This window comes from Leishmania martiniquensis, chromosome 26 (assembly GCF_017916325.1).
Source record: "Leishmania martiniquensis isolate LSCM1 chromosome 26, whole genome shotgun sequence".
NCBI classification, from domain to species: Eukaryota; Euglenozoa; class Kinetoplastea; order Trypanosomatida; family Trypanosomatidae; genus Leishmania; species Leishmania martiniquensis.
Genome location: NC_090161.1, coordinates 665,417 through 682,454, shown reverse-complemented (window position 1 = coordinate 682,454; position 17,038 = coordinate 665,417). Strand labels below are relative to the sequence as shown.

Here is a 17,038-nt window from a genome sequence, read left to right as displayed (position 1 = left end):
ACTGTCTTCCCTTCGCCTGCGCGCAACGTGTCCACTGCCTCCCGCCACCCTCCCCCCTTCCGCACACACACACACAGACACACCACGTGAGGTCAACACCACTCGGCCCCCGGCCCTGTCATCCGAGCCCAAAGCGCCTCCTGGTCCAAAGCACCGGCAGACACACGCGGTGCAGCGATGCGCCGACCAGCCCCATCGGAGCACGGCCCCTGACTCGACCTCCACCTCTGCACACCCGCTCCGCTCGTCGCCTCGCAGCCAAGCCCCTCATGCCGGTCGCCACGCGGTGCCGACCCCATCACAGCGGCCCAGGCCCCACACCGACCCCGGTCGGCACCGCGGCCCGGGTGGGGTACGCTCGAGTCGCGCCCGCGCTCTGCCCAAGTGTGTGGCCGCTACAGATTTGCTCGCTGCCGCAAGTCACTCCGTCGCAGCACCGCTCCAGGCGACGCCGCACCTGGCAGCGACTCCGGGCTGCTCGGCTTCCCTACACCGAGTCGGCTAGCGGAACCTCCTACGACGGCCTGAGACGTCCCCACCGCCACCACCACCGTCAACAGCGGGTGTGGTGGGGGGAGTAGCGAAGAGAGGGAAGACACATCACGGTAGCGCCCTATACCCATGCGAGAAGGCGCTAGAAGCAGAAGCGCACCACCCACGCTGGCGCTGCGCTCATCCACGTTGTCTCGAGCGCGGTCCTCCAAACATCGCTGTCGACGATGTCATGCGCGGTTAATGACCCAGGCTGGGGCGCCCATGTTGGAGCTGCACGCATGCTGAACGGCACTGCGTTGCCGTCCGGGCGGCACCCGGTGGAGAGCAGCAGCGCTGTATCCTCTGCTAAGATCGGCTGGTGGAGCGTATCGAAAAGGCGGCGGGCACAGCGAAAGAGCGGAAACGTTGGATGCAGTACATCCATTGGACGCAGCAGCAACACACAGGTCACGCTCTTCCAGTGGCGGTGCGAGGATAAGCCAGCGGCTCTGGTTGTTGCGCTGCCGGTGGTCGGATCGGCTGGAGTCGGTGTCGATAGCTGCATCTCCAGCCGAGCCTCGACGCCCCCCTCCTCGGCTTTCCCAGGTGAGGGGAGAGGCGGCAAGGTGCAGCTGGCTACCGACCCCGCGGCCTCCACATCCTCGCTGAACTGCTGGTTAGCAGCCGGGTCGCCCCTGACGGAGAGCAGCGGCGTCGCACCTGTGGTGTCAAGACGGCCCAACAGCATTTCCTCCAGTCGCTGGCAGAGTTGTCGCACCTGCGCCTCATCAAAGCCCAGGCCGCAGCAGAACACGACTACGTGCGGGTCCTCCTGCCCGGTTAGCGAGGGCCCGCCCTCCACGCGGCACAGGGGGTAGTAGTCTTGCTCCGCCGCTCTCTCGCGGGCGGAACAGCCACTGCCCGCCTCCTTGACGGAGGCTGAAGGCATGCTGGTCGATGCCTGGACGCCCAAGCGCCCGTACGCGCCTGCGAAAGCGGTGCTGAGATGGCATGTCTTGCTTGTCGATGCCTCCGTGGTTCGCGCATTGGTTGTCGACCTCGCGGCGCCTGGGCAGGAGGTACTGCCCACCCCCCAGCTGTGCTCCCTGCTACCGGTGCCGTGCGCGGCGTGGAGCTCACGCAGCGGCACGGGCCCATCGCTGTGGTCGAGGTTGGGAAACCGGCACAGGGTCGCGTTCGATAGCACCCCGGGAGCCAAGGCATCGCCTTCATAGAGCAGCACACGCGCAGACGGCTGCGGCGTCCGACCCCCCGCTCCCGCGGCAGCCGATGGAGGGGCAGTGGTACAGCGGGCCGCCACCGCCTTCAGTGAGGCGGAGGAGCTGCGCGATGCAGAAGAGCCTGTGAACGCGTTGGCCTCTGGCAGGCACAGGCGCAGATGGGTCACGATGGACGAGACGCCGCCTCCTGCTGTGGGAGCCGGCAAGGTCTTCCTCAGGTTCAGATAGTGCGGCGCCAGCGCTTCTCTAGCAATGCGCATGCGAGACGGCACCAGCTCAATGCCGACGCCGAGCCACCCAAGCCACGTCGTCGCACGGCTCGCGATTCCCAGCGGTGCGTAGGCCGCTGAGATAAGATTGCGACTGCGCTCATCTGTTGCGCTCCTCGTCGCTGCCAGGGCTCCCTTCGAGGCGCTGTCTGTGGGGTGTAGCGGAGGAGGTGCGCGTGCTGCGCCGGCAAACATGGCGCCCTCGCCTGCGTGTCTCCGCGGTGGCAAGATGTGCTGGCAACGGCAAGCTGCTGCCGCCAACCGGGCCCACTCAAAGAGCAGGCGTCCATTGCCGCTGCCCACGTCAACCGCGACGATGACAGCGCCTTGAGAAGTGTGACCGTGCCCGCGACAGCAGTCCCCCGTGTGCAATGATGCACTGCTCCCGCTGCAGGGCACCGACAGCGAGGGACTCGGCGCTGGCGCTGAAAAGGCGCCGAGGAAGCTCGCTGAGCGAGCCGAGGGGTGGTTGGGGAAGTCGCTCTCGTCAGGTCCGTTATTGCACGCGCGCGAGCGCCTGTGCTCCGCGCGCATCACGCAGCTGCACGCTATGCTGATAGCCTGCAGCTCTCGTACGCCGACGGAGGTTAGCTCACCGTACAGGAGGTGGCGCTCGCCGCCATTGGCAACGGAGGCGGTTGGTGTCGCTGTCAGAGGCCTCGATTGAGTCGATGTGACGCTGCGCTCCTCCTCGTCAGAGCGCTCAAAGCGAGTCGGCGTGGGGCATGGGAGCGGCGGGGAAGCTCCCGACGTGGCACAACCTTCCACGCATGCTTCGGCCGAAACGGCAGCTGCGGCGGCATCTCCTGCCTGAAGCACGAAGACATCCTCCAGCCCTTGGAAAACGACGTCCGCCTCTGCTTGAATTTCGTCGATCTGCTGACTGCGCGACGTCGCCATGCGCATCGACTTCGGCAGCTGCATCGCGTGCAGCAACGCCCCAACAGCCTTCGCGGACAGCAAGGCAGAGTTAGCGGCACCATCCAGTCCACGATACTCAGCGTCTCCAGGGGGAGCAGGCGCGTGCTCGGATGCCAACGAGGATGGCCTCAGCATCGCAGCTTGATCGGCCTTGCAGCCATGGGTGAGGCGAGCTGTGTTCGGCGACGTCGCCGCGCTTGATGCTGTGCACGGATCGCTGGCTGCACTGTTGCCAGAGCCGGCGGCGGTACCATGACAAGAGACCGAAGCGACGGGCCCTGATGGTGGCGCGGAGACATCGAGGCCACCATCATCAACGGAAGTGAGAGGGCGGCCACCAGAAGAGCCCATCAGCGCCGTCGGTTGCTCGGGCGCCGCCCACGATGCAGTAAAGGCGACGGTAGTCTCGACGCCACTCTGCTTACGGTCCTCCTTTGCACTCGACATCCTCGCCTCGTTCGTCTCACTGTCCTCAGCCGCCATGGCCGCCTTCCGCATCAACGACGCGCACACGCCTTCATACTCGTGCAGCTTCCTGCTGTAGATGAGCTCACTGATGGCGAGTGCATACTCAAACCATACATCCATGTCGGGCAGCCGCGTGGGAGTCCGTCTGCACACTTGTGTGCGCCTCTGCACGAGCACGCGCGTGGGAAAGGTGGCAGCGACGATGCTGAGTGACACCGACTAGGACAGCAGCCGATGTGACGCTATCGGGCGATGACGTAAGGGTCGAGTGAAGGAAAAGCGCAAAGATCCGCCAATGGCGCGGGGGAGAGGGGTGAGAGCACCGTGGCAGCAATGGCGGCACAAAAAGGACAGCAGAGAGCTCAGGGGTGAAAGGGGTAAACGGCTGGTGGCACAGCCGCAGAACCCCTTTAGCACTGAGCGAAAAGAGTAACTCAGCTGCTCACGTTGCTGAACAGAGAGGTGATGACCTTCCTGAGGGGGGTGCGATGGACGCCGAAATGGGACTCTGCAAGGCGGGGCACGGCCCTGTGTAACACCCAGACGAGTGACAGTGGCACCGTCCCTACACAACGGAAGGGTGAAAAAGATGTTAAGAGCCAGTTGCGCACGCTCGACGCGGCCTGCGATTGTCTACGTCGCTGACTGTGCGGGTGTTTGTGTGTCTGTGTGGGGGGGAGGTGAGGGCGGGAGAGAGGGAGGCGACGGTTTTATGCGGTATCAGCAGCTCTTTGGCTTCTTCTGTGAGCCCCCTCTCTATTCGGTCGCCCACTTTTGTTCTCCCTCCGTGCCCCCACCCCTCAAGTTGCGACTCCCTTCCGCACGAGACGCGCACAAGCATTCACACGATGCGTCGTCGCTTCCTCGATGCTCGTCTTGTGGGTATGTGCGCCTGTCTTTCTACTACCCTGTGCGTCTATGTAAGTGCGTTCGTGCGTACGTGTATGCATATGTGGGTGTGTGTCTCTGTGGGAATGATGAGAGGAAGGGGAGAGGAGGAGGTCGATTCGAGAAGCGCACGTGTGCGCGCACACGCCCACGCTGTTTGGGGGGAGGGGGAGGGGGGAATAGAAGCAGAGCCCCCACCCCTCCCCTTCCAACAAAGAGGGAGAGGGCAACGGTGTCGTCGACATCAGAGGAAAAAGAGGGCCTCGATCTGCACTCGATGCGGGCGTGCATGCGGATAGGTCCACACCATTAGAAGAAAGGTGTCCCGTCAGGAAGATCTGCGTTTCACAGTCTTCGAGTAGGCATTGCCCGTTTGTTTGCGCGTTGGCGGCCGTTCAGCTTCCCGCCCTTCCCCGTGTGCGCAAGAGCGGTCAACCGTGCGTGCGAGCGCGAGAGGCGGAGGCCAACGGAGAGGTGGGGAGGTGAGGTGCCCGAAAGCGGCAGAGGGAGAGCGACATGGAAGCGTGAGACACAATTAAATAGCAGCGTAATGAAGCGAAGAAAACGATTTTTGTAGAGTGGCCACAGAGGGGCAGAGGAAGAGGGACGGGACGAACATGCCCCAGACCGTGAAGAAGCAGCCCGTTGTGGAGGGGGAGGGGGAGGAGAAGGGAGCGGCGCGAGAGAGACGCCTGTGTGTGTGTGTGTGTGTGTGTTGGACGGAGAGAGGGAGGTGGCTGGGAAAGATAGGGCGAATGCAGGGGAGAGCCAACAGCGCAGGGCAGCACCGCCCCCCCTCTGTAGACTGTGCTGCCTCCCGGATCCCTAAACAACCCCCCCGCCTTTCGTATTCGCTGTGGCCCGCAGGGCGTCACACATACACACACACTCCCCTCCTCCCGTCCTCGCCTCCGTCACCCACCCACCCCCTCCCAGTTACTCTGAGTTATCCTACGCGCTCGCTATTACAGTAACCTGCTTCACAAGCTAGGCATCGACTGTCGGCACCGCTCCCAGAAGCGGCGGCAGCGCTCTGTCGTGCCGTTCAGTGCCCGCGGTGCTCGCGCGCCGTCTCGATGGCCTAGGCGTTGCCGCACTGCTCGGCCCAGATGGCATGATGCGGGAGCAGCAGCAGCGGCGGTGGTGTTGCCCGAGACGCTCTCGGCACTCAAAAACGGCACGCCAACGCACGGCGGCAGCACCTGTGCCGGCAAGAAGGCACCGATTCCGCCGTCTCCACCGTAACGGCCGCATGAACTACCCAGAGGACCTCCGTGGGAGTAGCGCGGCATCAGCGGAGACGACACTCTCCCAAAGAAGATGCGCTCACCGTCTCTGCCCCCTCCACTGAGCCCCTCGCCGCCCTCCCCGTCGTCAGCGAGCACCCACGGGAACGCAGGCGCCGTCGGTGACTCACGAGGCACTCCTGAGCTAAACAGTGCATAAATAGGCGGAGTCGCTGCGCTGATGCCGCGGTACCCCAGCATAGTGCTAATGTGGCTTGATCGCGTCGGCGACGGAGAGCGTCGACCAACAGGCTGGCGATGCTGTTGCCACACAGTCCCATCTTTCGAGGCGGCACAACCGTTATCGACTGGCGGCAACCACCAGCTCACTTCCTGTGGGCTGCCGCCATAGAAATCTGCCCGTGTCCCCCCAAGGTCAAGGGCCAGGTCTCCACCGGGCGCCATCACTCGATCACCTCGCACGCCATATGCGTCACCGTGGGCACCGCATGTAGAGCCAAGCTGCCGCCACGGGGCAAACGAAAGGGGCTCGGCCTTTGGAAGCCAAAGATTTGCCTCGCCGTCTCGTGCGGGCATAGCTGCGAATGATGCGGGTTCTGCGACGCTCCAGTCTGGCTGCAGTAGCGAGTCAACCCCAACTCCGCGTGGATCGTCTGTTTCCACTCGATCCTCACCGCTGGCGGCGCTCGCATACGCACCAAACAGGTGCTGCTCCGCCTGAACCTCTTGTTGCTCGCACCAACTCAGCGGCTGGTCCTCGAAGACAGAGACGGCATCTGGCTGGACACGCTCCATGGGGAGCCTGGCAGTCCTATTGGCGAGTGACGCGGGCCACGGCAGCAGCTCCTCCTCCGTGGCGCGGCCGCTGTCCACACCCTCAGCAGGGAAGGCTCGAAAGGTGTCCGGCACACGCAGAGAACGGCCTGCGGCAAGAGGATCGGCAGGCAGGTCGCGGTGGAAGGTATCAGCGGCGACCGCTATCGCCATGGCGTCAGGTAGCGAATGAGCACCGTCTTCCACGAAGCGTCCCTCTAGCCGGTCCGCGCACGCAAGCGCGGCATGGCGATGCTTCTCCGCAGTGGCCGGCAACGATGACTGGGCTTTCGGATATGCACGAGGTGAGGACACCACCGTGGCCTGTGCCTTCGCGGACGCAGGCGCGTCTTTTGCCCGCTGCAGCGGCAGCTGCACCGCGATGCAATCCACAGACTGCTCGGCGGCGCTGAGTCTGGAGCGTCGCTGCTGCCGCTGCTCCCTGCGCTGTGCAGTCTGGTGCCGATGAGGTACAATGGATTCCACGAAGCCGTCGACGCTGCAGTTCGGCCCCCTCCTCTCCCCTCCCGCGTGCTTCTCCCTGAGCTGCCGCTGACGCTGTTGCTGTACCTTTGCATAGGTGTCAGCCATTTCCTCCTCACTGCTTCCCATCGCTGCATCAGTGTCACATGAGCTGTCGCGCAGCTCCCCGCCAGCTCGAAGTCTCTTGCGCGGCTGCCTCCACGCCCGCTGCTGCGGGGAGGGCCGCCCTAGCGCGCACCTGCGCGCTCTTTGCGGCGCGGCCTTGGCCTCTAGTGCCTCGAGAAGCCTTTTCACATGGACAGCCGAGGGTGCATACAACTCAGACGGCAGGAGAGGCGGTTGCACAGTTTGTTGCGAGCACGTCGACCTCCCCGGCAGCGGTGGTGACGGCTGGTGTGGTGGCTGATGCTTCGCCAGTATTACTTCGGAACAGGAAGGCGATGAGGCGCTGGGCGGGTGCTCTGATGGGTCGCCGCAGCGATTAGCCACGACATCGAGAGGGGGTGACGGCAGCGGCGATGACGGTGACGGAGGTGCTGCACTCCCGTGGTCCCACAGAGCAGGTGCTCGACATAAAGAAGAGCCGTCTGCCGCCGCACTTTTGAGGGTGTTGCGGCGCTCGCAGTCCCCCTCTGCCATCACCTTTGGAGCGCACTCTGTCACTGCCGAAGAAGAAGTTTGCACCACTGCCGACAAAGACTCCGCGCTTGCCGGCGCAGCTCTCCCTATCACTGCCCCAAGGACGGGGCTTCTAGTCCCCACGGCGGTGTCGGCGATAGCATCATCCAATACTGCTGCTGACGGTGTCAATGCCAGCGAACTGAGGTCCCGCGCAGTGTCCGCATACGCCGAGCTTCGTGAAGCAGCGGCAGCAGTAGCACCGGTGCCAGGAGCGGTGGGCGGGCTAGCTACGTCACTTGGGCGAGGGTGGAAAAAACGGCACGCGAGAAGACGCGCTGAGCCGCCAGGGTACCCGTGCTGACGTGACGCTCGGTCCGCCCGCGCCTTCGTGCCAGCGGTCCAGCGGAGCATACGCCACGCGGTGACTTGGCCGGAAAGCCAAGCGAAGAGCAGGAGCTTCTTCGACTGAAGGCGTCGCCCATCGTCCGGCGTCCACAAATCTGTGAAGGACCAAAAGGCGGTGCGGTCACGGCGGCCGGAAAGAGAGGGGCATGTGAGGTCAGCAGGAAAGACTGAATGGCGCGACTTCCACCCCGCTCAACACCTCTCAAGGAATGAATCCGAAGAGACAAAGAAGGCAAAGCCAAGAGAGAGAGAGCTATGAAGTAAGAGAAAAACACCTGCTGCTGCCACCACCACCACCCAAGAGGCGATGTGGTCGCCGCAGCAGCTCGCCGTCGTTCAGTCAGAGCGCTTGTGCGCGTCTTCCTGCCACGCAAAAAAGGGGGCAAAGAGGAGAGGGTAAGACGAAGGAGACAGAAGCCGTGCAAGCGATGGAGAGAGCGAGCGAGAGAGCGGGAGGAAGTCAGCGAGAGAGCACACACACGCACACGCACACACTCCGCGAACAAAAGCTCGAGTGAGGGAAGCGGGCACGCGGGAAGAGACTGCGCGGCGCCGGGTGCATCCAGTTTGCGGAGAAGGAAAGCAGTGCGCGTGCGCCCGCTTTGAGGGTGGTGCATGCGTGCAACGGAACGCTTCACCGTTCTCCCACTCCACGGCGCAGCCCCCAAGCGCTATGCGCGGTGTTTCGGGTACTCTTGCGCCAGGGTTAGTGCGCACGTGTCTGTGTGTGTAGGTGTGTGGGTGGGTGTCGGTGTCGGTGTGTCGTTGCCCGTTGCCTTTTTTAAACCATATCCTCGCCTGCTTCCCTGTGGTTGTTCACGGAACCTCAGGTAGGGGAAGAGCACCACAGCACGGTCCATGTCCATGTCACTTCACTGCCGTTTGAACGGCCGCTGGCGCTCCCACTTAGCGGACAGAGAGGGGGGCAGGAGCGGTGTGACGAAGGCAAGCGAAGAGAAACTTTCACGAGAGACATAGAGAGAGACATGTGCACGGGCAAGTGCAGAAGCACACCACGCAATGGCAGGAGCCAAAGAAAAAATTTACAACGAGCCACACACATCTCGCGCACACACATGCGCAGTTGCAGCGGGGGAGAGGAGAGAAGAGGAGAGAGAGGTGGAAACGACGAAGGCAAAGGCGAGAGGTACGACTTCAACGGCTGCGAACGTCGTGGGTGAGTCAGCCAGGGAGTGAGAAGGGTGGCAGAGGAGAGGGCAATAGATGTCCGTGAATGCCCGCTGGCAACCTCCACAGAGAAAACGGTGAGGTTGCGGACGAGTAGGTCATGTTCGTGTGTATATGTGCCCCTGTGCGTGTCGGGGTGCAGGAGGAGGAAGTGGAGTCGATGGGGTGGATAGCAGCTAAGTGCCCCGCAGTGCTCGCCCCAGAAGAGCTGGGCAGGGGGAAAACAGGAGGGCCGAAGCTGCCGCACAGAAAAGAGAGAGCGACAGAAGGGAAACGCAGGGCGGCAGTAAGCCAGACGCGCGCGTGTGCAGCGTGCCCGCACGTTGGCGTCTACCTCATGTGGCACAGTAGGCGGTGGCAAGTGCTGTAAGAGAGGTATCGTACTGCGCCCACTGATAATAGTCGAGCAGCCCGGCTATCACGCGAGCAGCGGGATCGCACAGAGCGCTGCTCGTTCCACCGGCCACGACCGCGCATCCACCGCGGTGCTGCTTTGCTACGCTCCTGTCCTCCTCACCTGCTCGCTTCTCCTCTGCAGTACCGAGGCCAGCTTCGATTCCCGGTGCTGCAAAACCACCGCTGCTGTTGGCCACCACTGCAGTGCCACCAGCACCTTCCTCAGTGGACGCGTCGAGGTTCGCCAGCTCGCGCACAGTGCGGTACTGCCGAGCTGCATCCGTCATCAGCATAACACCCTTGGCAACGTAGGAAGACCACGGGTTGTTGCGATGAGACCTCGCGCTTCTGCCTGCAGCTCCACTCCCGGCACCGGCGGCGTCCGGTTCGTAGTAGCACTGCCGCTGCTGTCGCTGCGCAGACGCCATCGTTTCCTCCGCCATCGCTGGTGAGCCATTGAAGGACGATGAGGGGGTGGTGCCAGATGCGCCAGCCGACCCGCCAATCGCCACCTCCGAGTCGTCGGCGTCTCTTCTCTCCTCGGAGAACGGCGATGGCCGACCTGCTGCAGCCGCCGAAGTCGGTGACTTGCGCTCCCACTCGTTGTAGGCGTCCCAGCACATCAGCTGCAACGCTGTCACGAGGAGGAAGAGCGGAGCGTAAAAGGCGTACATGCCGGAGTGATCACCGCCGCTGCCCACACTGCCACCAACGCCGCTGCCGCCCGCCCCAGCACCCCCGAGGCCGTTGGGGGTCCCCATACCGACACCTCCACCGCCCACCGCGCCAGTCCCCGCTCCGTCCCCATTCACCACTCCCCCGCTACCTCCACTACGGCTATGGGCGTTCATGAGCGATGCGTCGCACACAGGCTTGTACCACACCTCAGAGCGGCAGCGGTTAGGGATCAAGCCGACAAGAGGAATGCGCACGTACATCGCCGTCGCTGCTGTTGCAGGAGAAGTGGCTGAGTTCTCGGTGCCCGTCGTGGTGTGCGGCGGCTTTACAGCACCCGCGATCGTGGTGCTACTGCTTCCCCCGCAGGCGGCAGCACACGCGCCGCTGCTACCCGCGTAGAAGTCGCGGAGACGCAGACGCGAGTCGTCGTTGGCGCTCAAGGCAAAGCTCTCCGTCGTACGGTTCGATGCGCAGCCGGTGTGCCCCTCCTCCCACGAATTGCGTCCGCGACTGGTCGACGCACGCGAGGACGAGGCGTTGTCCGGGGCATCGTCGTCACCGTCGACGGATAGCGCGGTCATTATGTGCGTCATCGGCGGCGGCGAGGCCCAGCGCGCAACGTGGTAGTGCCGCTGCAGGCTCCACAGGTCAAAAGACAGCGCAGCGCGGTCGCCGCGAAAGACGGGGCTCTTCCAGGAGCTGTTCATCGATGCGCCTTCGCTCTTGTCCGCGAACGGGACGAACAAGTGGCGCGGTGGTCGGAGAAGATAAAAGGCAAGGAAAGTGCCACAGCTGTGCTTTGATGAGTGGCCGCCGCAGAACACTGGCTGCCACATGAGTGCCACCCAGGACTGGTGGTCAATATCCGCCGTGGTCGCGGTCAGCAGCTCAGCATAGCTCTCGTCGCACTTGGCCAGCTCCACGATCTGCTCCACAATAATGTTTCGATTGTTGGGCCGCTCCGTGGCGCTCCACGTGAGGACGCCGTCCTCCTCCGCGTACGGGCCGGCTGTGTGGCTGCCACTGCTACCACGCGCCCCCCCTTCGACGCCGGCGGGCGCAAGCTCCACCTCCGCTGACATGCCGGCGCTCTCGCGTGACGCTGCCTCCTCCCGACGCCGCTGACGGCGAACCTCGCGCAACGAAGCGAGTCGCTTATAGGCCGGCGAGGCCGGGTGGAACCGAATGCGAAAGCCGCTGAGAAGCGGTGTATACACCAACTCTCCCTCGGCGGGTCGCATCGGTGCCGGGTAGATCGGCTCCGCGAGGCGCACGACGCAGCCGAATGGGTTATCGAAGCTCTGCCAGATGGACTTGAGTGTCATGATCGGCTCACAGTAGGAGGGGCCGGCGAAGTTCCAGTAGTGCGTCCGATCCGCATACGCCGGGCGCGGTATTGGTACCGCCAATGCATCCTGGCCGCTGCTGCCACCGCCGCTCGTGCCGATATACCCTCCTCCGCATGCGGTGCGCGTGTCTTCGCCCAGGGAAGCCGGGACGGCGCCGCTGCGGCTGCTGCGGCTACCTTGGGCGGAGCCGTGCTGACTGCTACTGCCGCCAGGCGGCGGAGAGGCACCTCGGTTTCCCTGGGTGCAGATGAGTTGGCATTGGTCCTCGCCACAAGGAAACTCGAGATCGCTGGCCACCGGCACCTGTGGAGAGAAGGCATCGACCAGGCACGCGATGTTGCCGAAGGACGTGGCGTCGAAGCGCATCGAGTCGTGGAACTCCTCCAGCAGCAGCTCTTGCCCCACATGGTGCTCGTAGATCAATGGCGGCCGCGTCGCCGGGATGGCGTAGCGCCCGCCCGTTTGCACGTTGATTTGACTACTGCCAACATGGTAGCCGTTCGAGAGTGTGGAGCTGGGGTAACGGTGGTGCGCGGGAGAGCCACCGTGATGGCCGCCACCGCAGCAGCTGTAGTTGGCCGGTCCACTCATGCTGCCTGGCGGGCTGCCACCCTCTGGACTCGTCTCGAAAAGGCTGGCACCACCAGTGTTCGTGGCTCGTGGCTGCTGCTGCTGCTGCTGCTGTGTTGTTGTTGACAACAGTGTTGCAGACTCCCGCCGAGCCGTAGCACCGATCGAGAGCGGAAGACTATTTTGGCTGGACGCATTAAGAAAGGTGGAGCTGTACGCCACGGTAGCAGGCGAGGTTGTAAGCGAGGCACCGCCAGGGCCGACGCGACGGTCGCTGATGCCGCTTCCGCTGGGTAGCCGCGGCGGCAGCGCTGCGCTTGGGCCGCTTTCCGGCGACTGCACAGGCTTGCTTGCGGCTGCACTGCCACCTGCCACAAGAGACGCGGCACCGATAGTAGCCAGCGAGGCTGGCTGAAGAAAGGGAGACGTGCCATGGTAGGCGTGGCAGTGGTGCAGTATCGGCCCCGAAGGCGATGACGCGTCTGAGGCAGGAGTCGATCGCCGCATGTGGTGGCTGTGGTGATGGGCGACCAAGTGCATGTGATGGGGTCGGGCACCAATCGAGCGAAGAGAGGTGTCCGTAAGTGTGGTGCAGGGACGAGGAGGGGAAGCTGCTGTGCCAGGCGCCTCCCTCGCAGACGCCAGCGCATCAGCTGTAAGCGACTTCGCGGCGGCCTTCGCGGTACCGAGGTCGGGTACCGTTTCAAGGACGACCCTCGCAGCCTCATCCTCGCGCCCCTCTCCCGCCTCCTCTCCCACGTGGGCATAGCCCTCGTCCTTCTCACTGGGCGCACGGGCGTCTTCCGTAGCGCCGTCACCGCCGTCGGCGAATGCCCGCGCCAGCTCACGGTCTTTCTCCTCAGTCGCGCTGCACGTCGTGCGCGCCACTTCGCGCGACAGCAGACGTTGTACAGGGGCGTACACGGCCGGTAGCACTTGCGATGAGGCCGCTGAGGTGGACGCAAGCGGGGCGCCCGATCTGGCAGCCGATGCACCGGCCCCAGCGTCGGCCGCTGAGGGCGAGCATGAGTTTGCTTGCAGCTGCGCTGCCTGCTCCACAATGGCGCCGCAGATGTACGTGTGGAATGGCGCGACGAGACACTGTGTCAGGGGAGAGCGCCGCAAGAAGCTCTGCGCACTGTTACCACTGCAACTGCTGTGTGGCACAGGGCTCCCCTGTGCGGCACTGCGCTCGGTGCTGCTGCTGCTGCTCTGCTGTGGCTGGCCGCGACTCCTGCCGCTAGCGGAGCCGGCACCGTGGCGCCCAACTCGAGCGGCAGACACGGCTGGTGTCACCGTCCCACGCCTACCATCCTTGAAAGCTACGGCATCGTACTCAGCTCCAGCCTCTACAGCAGCATTGTTCTCCGCTTCGGTTAGCAAACACTCACCGCCGTCGTCCACCGCCGCAGTCGCGCAACCGTTGGGAGGCACGGGGCTATGAGTCGCAGGCTGCGGCCGGGCCTCTCCCTTTGGCATCCCGCCGCTCCTGCCGGTCTTGCTCCCCTCACCCGCATGCTGCGGCGCTAGCTTTTGGCGGCGTGGTGCGCTCACTGCTGCAGGCAATGGATCCGGTGAGACGAACGACCCGTGCCCCAGCAACGTTTCCTCCAGCACCCGCGTGCCTTTCTGCGGAAGTAAGGCCGGCTGCTGATGCTTCGGCTCTTTGGTGAAGGCGGCGCTGCGTTTGCCACACGCCTCACCCTCCCCATCATTCTCTGCCTCATTGTTTGCGGTCGACGGCACACGAGCCGCGCCGCTACTAGCTCCTTTCTTCCGCTTCTTGCGAGATGGCGATGGCGCAGTACTGCAGCCAACGCCATCATCACTGCGGGCATTGCCGCTGCTGCTGCTGCTCCTGCTGTGGTCAACACCCTTTACCCGCAGCACCCGCGCCACGTCGTTTGGCGTCTGCGTCCTGGCAAGCTGCTCTGCACCATAATTCGCGCCGTGCTCGTCGGCAGCATCGGACCTCCGTGGCGCCGCCACCGGCTGCTGCGGCACGTACTGAGAGTGACGACTCGCCTGTATCGATGCCCCGCCAGACCTCGCGTCAGGTCTGTGCTGAGGCTGCAAGGAGCCGCTGTAGTCGAGATAGCACCCCTGTTGATGCTGCTGCTGCAGTGGATGCTGAGGGGCGTAGCCGTAAGCGTCACAGCTGCCACCGTTGGCATCGCTGCCGCGAGGATTCGTCAGGTAGAAGCTGCCTCCCCGCTGATACTGATGCTGTCGCTGAGGCAGGACTCTGCTGCCGCGTTGGCGGCTCTCGGGGATCACCGGCGATGCGGCAGCGGATGAAGTCGGCTGCGCCTCTCCGCAGCCATAGGAAGCTTGATAAATCATTTGTGGATGCTGCGGCGAGGCGTGGCCGCTACCGTAGCCGTAGCAGGGACCGGCCCCGCCACCATCCATCTGATTCGAAGCCGCGTAGTAGCAGTCGCGGAAGCCGTTCGTCCCATAGCCGCGATACGACTGACCGCCACCTTCTGCCTCAGCCCCGCTCCCTTGCTGTGGAGATGAGTAGCCTCCCCTGACTGCGGCCAGGCCGCTCCCGCCACCGGCAGGGCCAAGCGGCGTTCCGGTGCTGTCGCTGCCGGCGTCCGTGAAGTTCGCATTTTGTGTGCAAGACACATGTGGCACTGATGCAGCATAGCCACTGGTGTAGCTGGCACCGTAGTAGCCAGTGGCTGCATTACCACTGCCAGCACCACAAGCGCCATTGCCCACAGCTGTTGCACCGGCGCCAGTGCTGTACCCGCGCCGGCCACCGCTGCCACCCTCAGGCCCACTCATATTACTGGCTGTGCTGCCTGGCTGGCCATACGCTTCTCCAGTGAAGGGCTCTGACAAGGTACTCTGCGTGGCATCGCTCTCGCCACCGTAGGCACCGTTCTTGGCGCTGCAAGGCTGGCAGTTTCGGTTCCCAATCTGCAGGGCGTGGCTGTATGACGCGGAGATGGAGGAGCTTAGACCCTCCCCGCCAGCGTAGGATGCGTGCTGCGACTGCTGCTGCGGTGGTGGCGGCGGTGCCAAAGGTGGAGTTCCCTGATTCAATAGCGCTGGGTAACGAGCGTATTGCCGGTAGTAGCCCTCTGCGGTACCCCCTTGGATGCTGCTGTGCACGCTGCTTATCTGATTGTAAGGAGCCTCTCCCTCGCCAGAGGATGTCGACAGGTATGCATGTTGCTGTTGCGGCTGCTGCTGGCTCGCATAGTGAGCCCCGCTGCAGCTGCTCGCCGTGCCAGCGTGCGTGCGGCGCTGGCCAGTGCCGCTGCCGTAGTAGTAGCCGTAGCACTGGCCCTCCCTCTCTGTGTTATGAGAAATGGAAGACGGCGACTGGAACTGCTGTGGCCGCGGTTGCGGCTGCTGCGGCATTTGAGGCGGCTGTAGCTGATAGGGCTGCTGATAATAACTCTGATAGGCGCTGCTGCCCTGATCTGAGGCAGATATCTGTGGGCTGTAAGGCGGCTGCGGCTGCGATGGCTGCAGCCGCTGTGATTGCTGATATGGGGTCGAGTGGTGGCTCTGATATTGCTGTGGGTTCGCCACCGTAGAGGATGATGGACGGTTGGAAAAGGAGTAGACGGGGACTGATTGGCCGTCGCCCGCACAGGCACCGCTGCTGCTGCTACCCTCCATGAGACAATGGGTAGACCCGTAGGGCGCGTTTGCGGAGCCGCTGCTGCCGCCACCTCCTGAGTACTCGCCTTGATTATTGTAGGAACCATAGATGCTGCAGTTGAGGTACTTGGCTTGATCGCTGTCAGCGTACCTGTCGTGGTAGTAGCCCGTGTTCGCTGACGGCTCACCGCTGACATCTTCTCTACCGTGCGACGCCTGCGTAGCTGCGCCGCCGACGCTTGCCCTATGCAGGGACGGACGAGTTCCAACGGATGCCGCTGCCCCTCCCTGGCGCCTTGAAGAGGGATACATGCCACTACGTGACGTGGCAGGCATATCGCTGGTCGCAGGAGTAACGGAAGAGGCCGCTGTGATACCGCCACCAGCGCCGCGGCCGCCCAAGGACACGTGCGAGGCCTCGGCATCAGCGCCAGAGGTCGTCAGTTGAGCAGGCGGCGGTCTCTGGTGTATGTCGACGGTGTCTGCCGCATCGTTGAACGAAGCCTTTTCTGCCATCACAACAGCGCCGCCCCCAGCTGGCAATGAAGTGAGAGGCTTGGCCTTGTGTGTGACGCCATGTCGCATACCAGGCTTGGCTCCACTACTTGCGAAGCCGCACTCAGAGCCAAGGCTGCTGCTCGAGCCTTCCATTATCGCTTTCGAGTCAAGCTCTTGCGTTTATATATATATACATATATATATATTCCACGGTAAGCAGAGCTGTTCGCTGCAGAGCCGCCGCTCTCGGCTGTGTGCTCGAGTACCCTTCTACACAGTCAGCTCGTGTGAGCCTTCAGCCTTTGGTGGTGGTACACAGCTACACACACACACAGAGAGAAAGAGACACGTCTGAGGGCGAGCGACTGCAGCAGCAGCACACGAGACAGAGAGAGGGGGGGATGAGGGGAAGGGGGCAACAGAGTCAACCAGGACAACACACGTGGAGGGAGAGAAGAGAAAGAGACGGGTGGGGGCTCAAAGACAGCTGAACGCATAAAGCAACGAGCTTGAAAGGGGCAAAGAAAAGAGGGCACTTCTGCGCAAATGCGCGCGTCCGTGCCTGACAACGGCAGCGTACAAGCAGGCGAGGCAGAGAGGCGTGTGTGGGGGGGGAGGGGAGGGGAGGGGGGCGACCTCGCAACCGAAAGCGGAGGAGAGAAAAAAAAAACACGAAGGGTGAACAGGGAGGGGAGGGGAAAAGGCGAAGGCCAGGAGGAGAAGCAGCAGCAGCAGTCGTCGTCGCCAAGGGCGCTTGTGCGATGAATAGCGTTGCCCGCGGGGGTAGGGCAATGAAAAAAAAGGAAAAAGAGTTGTTGGGGACGTTCAGTAATGCGGATGCCTTGAGAGAGGCCCCCAAAACAGAAAAAACCCGGTATATATATAAATATAAATATATATACTGAAGA

The 17,038-nt window shown here is 63.4% G+C and overlaps 3 protein-coding genes across 3 annotated transcripts; all 3 read right to left on the bottom strand.

Annotated features, from left to right (window-relative positions):
- Positions 1-634: 634 nt before the first annotated feature.
- LSCM1_04198 (uncharacterized protein) lies at positions 635-3,493 on the bottom strand (the record flags this gene model as incomplete). The annotated part of the gene is made up of 1 exon (XM_067321713.1): positions 635-3,493. One exon carries the CDS (start codon positions 3,491-3,493, stop codon positions 635-637), a length of 2,859 nt encoding a protein of 952 aa, XP_067177944.1.
- A 1,748-nt stretch (positions 3,494-5,241) lies between these two features.
- On the bottom strand, positions 5,242-7,836 carry LSCM1_04197 (uncharacterized protein; the record flags this gene model as incomplete). The annotated part of the gene is made up of 1 exon (XM_067321712.1): positions 5,242-7,836. One exon carries the CDS (start codon positions 7,834-7,836, stop codon positions 5,242-5,244), a length of 2,595 nt encoding a protein of 864 aa, XP_067177943.1.
- A 1,517-nt stretch (positions 7,837-9,353) lies between these two features.
- On the bottom strand, positions 9,354-16,217 carry LSCM1_04196 (uncharacterized protein; the record flags this gene model as incomplete). Its single annotated transcript, XM_067321711.1, has 1 exon — positions 9,354-16,217. One exon carries the CDS (start codon positions 16,215-16,217, stop codon positions 9,354-9,356), a length of 6,864 nt encoding a protein of 2,287 aa, XP_067177942.1.
- Positions 16,218-17,038: the final 821 nt, after the last annotated feature.